We start from the raw sequence: 7256 nt of genomic DNA, 5'->3' as shown, positions 1-7256 counted from the left end.
TGCCCCGGGTACTGGCGGTACCAGTACACGTTATAAGTGCTGCTGCCCTCCACGTTGCAGGACAGCGCCATCGGATTCCGCGGATATCCGGAAAAAGCCGGAGGAGACTGCCGGATAGTTTGCGAGTTCGCGGCTGGGGAAGAGAGGAGCGGAGTATGACGTCAGTAGGCAGGTACTCTCTGATCATGGAGAAAGGGAGCAGAGAGGGAGAAGGAGAAATGCGGGAAGCAGAGGCATATGGGGAAAAAGAGAAAGAGACGGGGAAGTTATAGAGAGAGTGAGAAAATAGTATAAAATAAATATAATTGGATGGACTATGATAATTAACAAAACAGCTCAGCGATACAAAAAGTGAGCAAAGACCATGATAGAGAACGATGGGGAAACATATAGTGCAAGAGTAAACATAGCACAGAAAGGGAAGTTCAGAACTGCTTCCTTAAACTACTCACAAATTCAAGCTGTCCTTTACCGTGAAGCCAGATCAGCAGCTCGAATAACGCGAACATCTTTCAACTTAGGCAGTTTATTCAAAGCGGAAGGGCGTTCGGAATGAACTTGTCACTGTGAACGGACGAAGCTCCGCCCCTCAACCATACGTCACTGAGCAGCGAGACTGGAAGCTTTGAGTTTGAATGGTGTCGGGATCAATACATTTGCAGATTCGGATGTCAGTCGAGAGGCTGGGCCCCAGTCCAAGTTCAGCAGGAAAACAGTAGCTATCCTCTCAGTCCTGGACACGACGATCTAAATTCAATGTCACAAATTTAGCCATCGTACCGTTTTGGGAGGCTCGGAGGAGAATATAAGCAGGGAGATACCGATTACGTTCAGCAGCAAGACTGATTAATTTCGTATATGGTGGTCCAAAGTGCGTTTTCCCGAGTTGTTCGTGAATTGCAAACAGCTGAGTTGTAGATTATGTATTACAGACGATGATCTCTCGGCCCACAAGTTTATTGATTGAGAGGTTTAGACGGCAGCGTCGTCTGCTAGCGCATTACTGAAACAGACCCTTCGGTCCAACTGTCTCCCGTTCAGCCACCCAGTCACCGCATCACACAGGACCACATGTTCTGAACCACCAGATTCATGTCTCACGTGCGCTCACTGTAGTTGTCTCCATCTCTTTCCCTTGGTCTCCTTTTGTCCTTCTCGCATTTTCACAGCAACTTTTCGTTTCATTTTCTTTCCTTCTCCTTGGTCTCTATGCCCGTTCATCTTCTCTCCCTTCCCCTCTCTCTCCATCTCTCTCTCCTTTTCTCTAGTTTTCTCTCTCGCTGTCTCTATCTATCATCCACTCTTATTCCTCTCTCTCACTACTTCTCTCTCTTTTTTTCTCTCGCTGTGTGTCTCTTTCTCTCTCCCCACCCCCCTCCTCTCGTTTAATTCAGCTTTCCGTCTTGCTGTTTCACTTTCACTCCATCTCATCTCTGCGTCCGGTGATCTTTATTGAATAACTTCTTCTTCCCGCGTTCTATTACCAGATGCGAGTTCGGAGATTACGCGCCATACCCCCTCCGCTGTTTCTCAGTCTCTCGGCGAGGCGGTGACACTCCAATGCATCATTGAGGACGGCAGAACTTATCAACTATACTGGTACAGAAAGTACCCGGGGAAGGAGCCGCAGAACCTATTCTACTCCACGGCTGCTCCAAACGTGATCCCGGACACGGAGGTAGAGTAGTTCACCGCCAACCTGCCGAGTGACGCCGCCTTCAGTCTAAGCGCCTCTCGCCTGCAGCTGAACCACACGGCCACATATTTCAGCTCTCTCAGTCTGCACAGCGACTGACGACGATGGAGGACCCGAGAAACACTTAACAGGGCAGTTGGTGGCGACATTAATTCACATTGAAAGCGAATAGTTCACAGTCTGAAAGGGAAAATTCAGACAGCGGCACGACAAAAACGGCAAGCAGCATGATGCCGAGGCAGCCGATTATTCCAGTATTTTCAGATACTTAGGATCCACTTACAGTGGCAAGCCCCCTTTGTTTTCTCGTGAGTTGTTCTGGCTGCCTCGCCAAATTGCAAACAGGTTGCTGGTTAACTTTAATGTCAGCATGTCCTTCTTTGTCTCCTTTCTGATCCTGAGGATGATCCGAGTCTGCCGCAGGGGGAGCTGCTGAACTGCGAATGCAGAATCCTCGGTCGGAATAGCACCTGCGTTTTGAAAGCCTCTCGCTGAAGCTGGCGTCCTGAATCATTTACTAACATCGGGTTCGTGGATTCCATTCACAGGGCTTCATGACAGGCAGGCATTTCGTCATAGTTTCCCGGATAACCGTTACCTTTTCAATGAGAAAAACGTGATATTCGACATTCAGACCCCCCGCCCACTATCCGTCCCCTAGTCTATGTCTCAGTAACACCTCCCATGTCTGTGATAGTGAAATGCAATAGAATAAATAAAAAAAAAGAACAGGTAATGGCCGAAAGAAGAAAGGCTATGTAAATACAACAAATAACTGAATGTATAGTTAAATAGATACTGATAGATAAATATAAAGATTGATAGATACATTCTAGATAAATGAATAAATAATACTGAGATCGGGTGCAGTGTTGCGATCAGAGAACTTACCATACACTGATACGAGAATCTGATGGCGAAAAGGAAATGATCGTTCCTGAACCTGCTGGTGCAGGATCTAAGGCTCCCGTATCTCCAGCCCAACTCCAACGAACATAACCTGGGATGGATGGCAACATCCATGTCGATTGATGCTGCTCGCTGTTGAGGGAAGGGAGAAAGAAGATATAAGTGTGCGCGTGCGTGGAAAGGTTTCTCCGTCCTTCACTTGAGGACTTGGGTTTCCTCCGGGTGTTCCGGTTTCCACTCAAAAGATCAAAGTACCGGTTAGTAGGTTCATTGTCCTGTGAGTAGGGAAGTGTTAAAGTAGACTGGTTACAGGGCGACACGACTCGGTTTGGTCGGAAGCAGCTTTTCTGTGCTTTACGTCCAGATAAATACCTCGGAGCACGACGCTCTCTGGCTCCCCGCACAGGTCCGGAGAGCTCATTACAGGCTGTAACTGGCTCGTGTTGCCGCCGTCTCGTTTATCCAGCTGGCGGTGTTTTATCGCGACAGCCACTGAATGCCCAGAGTTACGCATGCAATAAGAGTTCTCTCTGTCATCATACGGGCTCATATGCGTGAAGTGGTATATTTATCCGACAATAAGCCGCCTCTCTGCTGCCCGGTTTCCTGGACCATGGACGTTGACTTTACTTTCATAGGCATGTCAAGGTGAATTTCGCGTCGAAGCTTAATTTTAATTGTTACTGAAACATATATCGATCCCCATTATTAGAGCCAAACGCGACAGTATAACACCGGGGCCAGGATGACAGCCACAGTACCATCAATCACACAAAACACAGGGTGAAATCCGGTCACCTGAAATATATATTCTAACAGTCACCTGTTCATGGAACCTGCTGTCCGACACAATACAACGTTTTGTCTGCCGGGTGGACGCTGGGGGGCAGCACCGACTGAAACCTCGACGCCGCACCACACTGACTGCGGTGGAGCTTACGGACTCCGACACTTCTCTGCCGGTCGGGAGTCAACGGGCGTCACCGTGGCTTCAGGCCGAGTCTATTGTCCTACCGAGGCCACGTACCTTCCACGCTGTTCGCTCCTACGGTCGGCTGACAAATCCGCGAATCCAATTTTGCTGCCTTCCACGTTAGCATTTTCCTACAGGACACAAGAAAGCGATTACTGTGATCAGTCACTGTTAGACTGCACATCTCCTTCGGGCACCGATACCTCCGGCGCCTCTCTGACACAGGCCGTACCACGTCCAGATTCTCTGTCAAGGGCTACACGCTCATGGGGTAGACCTGGTTTTCCGGAAATATTAATGTCCCGCAGGGTCTTCTGTAACGAAAACGAAAAAAAAGTTTTAAAAGGACAATATGGAGGCCTTCTGCCGCCCATCCACGTCAAGCTTCGACATTCGTGCAGATCTTCTGACCTCTACTCTTGAAATGTGTGGTTGTTTGAGTATCCACAGGGGGAGCTGACTCAGGAAGGCAAAGAACACCATGAAAGAACCCCCCCCCCCCTCCCACCAGCACCAGCACCATCCGGTCTGTGTCTTCACCCCGCACCTCCCACCGGGCAGGAGGAAGAGAAGCTGAAGTCCCTACACCAAATCGTTCAGGGGCAGCGACTTCCCTTCACCCATCCGGTTCCTGAACCGTCCGGCCCAGCCCGGATCGATCCCTCAGTACAGCGAAACTGTGACCACTTGACAAAAAGGTGGACTTTGTTTCCGATGCCTCCTGTACCAGAAAAGTAGCCACTGCCTGTCTGGCCCTTTTCTTCTGCCGCCCTCGCACATCCACTTCCTTAAAACAACCAGCGTAATGAAAGATCCCAGGCACCACTCGAGCAGCTTCCCTCCCGTTTGACTTCCGACTCTCCAACAGGCCGTTTCTACGAGAGGAGGCTGCAATAATGTGGACTCTCCACATCACAACCTACCCAATTATGGTCCGAATGGTCCGGGTACTCTGTTTAACTCCAGACTCGTGGCACCACAAGCTACCCTGAGATTAAATTCCGGGCATTTACAGCAGATGCGTTAAAATATATCAATAGAGCCAATGAAAAAACATGAACAAACAATTTGTAAATTTGTAAATTTGGAACCTAATTCCCATGGTTATTCCTGGGATGTCCGGACTGTTTTACGCAGAGAGGTTAGAGAGACTGCACTTGTACACGCTGGAATTAAGGAGATTGCAACTTATAAGATTATTAATGGATTGGACAACACGGAGGCAGGAAATATGTTCCAGATGCTGGGAGAGTCCAGTACCAGAGGGCATGTTTTAAGAATAAGGTGTAGGTCATTTCGGACAGAGTTAAGGAAAAACGTCTTCTCCCAGAGAGTTGTGGGGCTGTGGAATGAACTACATCGGAAGGCAGTGGAGGCCAATTCTATGGATGCTTTCAAGAAGGAGCTAGATAGGTATCTTATGGATAGGGGAATCAAGGGATATGGGGACAAAACAGGAACCGGGTATTTATAGTAGATGATCAGCCATTATCTCAGAATGGCGGTGCAGGCTCGAAGGGCCGAATGGTCAACTTCTGCACCTATTGTCTATTGTCTATTGTTATTTCCTCCCAGCTTGGAATCATCCAGACTTGCCTGTAGCGCATGCGTGGAACTCGGGTCTCATCACAGCTTGTCAGCACTGTCAACCGCTCCAAAGAGGCAAATATATTTGCGGAAGTGACACGATTGTCACGGAGCCAATGGGAGAATTGCTTTCTCAGGCCACGCAGATAGACTTCCCCATGAGCCGAAAGGGAACATCACTCGATTCCACACAGCGGAGGTATCCTCGCGCTGTAAATGATGCTGACGGCCAGACTGTGCATTCCGCTGATCGCGGCGGTGATCCCGCGTAAGTTAAAATCGCAGGTCTGGGGTCAGGGGGTGTAAAATGCCCTTTGTGGAACGGCGAGGTGCAGTATCGAACGTGGTTCTTCTTGGTAGATTTTCTCCCCAAGAGGCCAATGATTTGATGTATCCCGTTCAACAAATGACAAAGTGTTTCATGACAGATAAATATGTAACGCGCTTGTCAGAGTTACCACCTGTGGGGTCCTTCAGTTCTGCCACGAAGCTCTGAGAGGATATCAGGGGTTTCTTGTAGGATGCAAGGGGAATTGAACTCAGAACAAATGAGTGCTTGTTAAACGGCATTTTACCCCGGTTCCTCAATACGGTGAGATGGATCAGGTTTTGCCCGAGTTCGAATAAATGTGCGTCAGCGCTTTCGTGCGTTTGGCTGCCTCATCTCACAGCAGTTCGTTGTGTTGATCTCAGAGCGGCCGGTGTCTTTCGGGAATACAAGCCACTTCTCCGCAGACATTGTGTTTGCGTGTCAGTGATACAAGAAAGAGAAGGGGGGTGGAGAGAGAGAGAGAGAGAGAGAGAGAGAGAGAGAGAGAGAGAGAGAGAGAGAGAGAGAGAGAGAGAGAGAGAGAGAGAGAGAGAGAGAGAGAGAGAGAGAGAGAGAGAGAGAGAGAGAGAGAGAGGAGTTGAGTTAGGCTATTAGACTATTCAGCCCATCGAGTCCGACCCACCATTCGGCCATGCTCATTGGGTGAGGATCGGACATCACGCCTATTACACATCGCACAACAGTGCGAATCCGAATCTCCGGGTTAATCGGAGAGTGGCCATGGTCTGTCGATAACACCAAACTCTTCCATCTGTCTTGCTTCCGCGACCTTTGATGATCAATTGAGAGAAATTGGAGTCTAATCTGATTTCTGTCCGACAGGGATTCTGACCGCCTACGTGGAGCAATCGCCTTCCTCCCTGTCAGTCGCAGAGGGAGAGCCGGCCACTCTGTCGTGTACGCTGCTGAATAGGGTGTATACAAATATGTTCTGGTACAGACAGCGATCCGGCCGGGCAATTGATGTTCTCTTCTATTCTGCTGGGCAAGGTTCAGCTATGAACTACACATCTGATTCCTACGCGGCGACCAGATCCAGCGACTCTCTGTTTAAACTGGAACTGAGGCGGGCACCGTCCTTCCACTCCGCCGTCTACTTCTGCGCTTGTAGTAGCGCACAGAGCTTGATGTAAAGGGTCTCTCAGTACAAAAACCTTCCTGTTTATCACAAGGATGTTCAGAGTTCATGTTACACCACTAGGTGGCAGCACAGGATGGTGTTTGACAGCCACTTATTCTGTCTCGAACCGGCAACACTTGTCCTGCTTTCTCCTCCTGCTCCAGTAACCCCCGATATCACAGAGACAAGAATTCTACTTGATATGGCAAGTGCTTTACAGTTACCAGCAGGAAACTCCAGAAAAATAAACGTCCACACAGCTCAGTCGATCTTGGAATCATCCCCTGTCTAACATTTCATTCTGTCAGAGGAGCGCAGTCGCCAGCCTCCAGTCGGGCGGAGGACTCAATGATCTGAATGTGCATACTAACTGTCGCAAGGGCAGCCTGTTCTCCCGCTGTTATTCAACTCTCGAGTGGCACATTATTACGGGAAGATGGCACATTGACGTGGACCGCTGACATCACGATGAGCCTCATTGTGGTACTGTGCACCTGTTCCGCTTTCTTTCTGTAGCTCTTAAACTTTATTGATGTTTCCTATTTTACATCTGTGAACCGCGTACTGACTTTATATCTGTGAACAAGCTTGTGACTGCATCTTGTTAGAGGTGACAATAACAAGTCGGTGTCAATACCAG

General features: G+C 48.9%; 1 gene segment (V, D, J or C); it reads left to right on the top strand.

Annotated features, from left to right (window-relative positions):
* Positions 1-5384: 5384 nt before the first annotated feature.
* Positions 5385-6629, top strand: LOC132389892 (T cell receptor beta variable 30-like). The segment is given in 2 exon segments: positions 5385-5433; positions 6319-6629. Coding segments are annotated over 2 exon segments (360 nt in total).
* The last annotated feature ends 627 nt before the right edge of the window (positions 6630-7256 follow it).

Source organism: Hypanus sabinus, unplaced genomic scaffold, assembly GCF_030144855.1.
Source record: "Hypanus sabinus isolate sHypSab1 unplaced genomic scaffold, sHypSab1.hap1 scaffold_696, whole genome shotgun sequence".
Taxonomy (NCBI): Eukaryota; Metazoa; Chordata; class Chondrichthyes; order Myliobatiformes; family Dasyatidae; genus Hypanus; species Hypanus sabinus.
The sequence above is the reverse complement of the archived record's forward strand: the minus strand, read 5'-3'. Positions and strand labels throughout refer to the sequence as shown.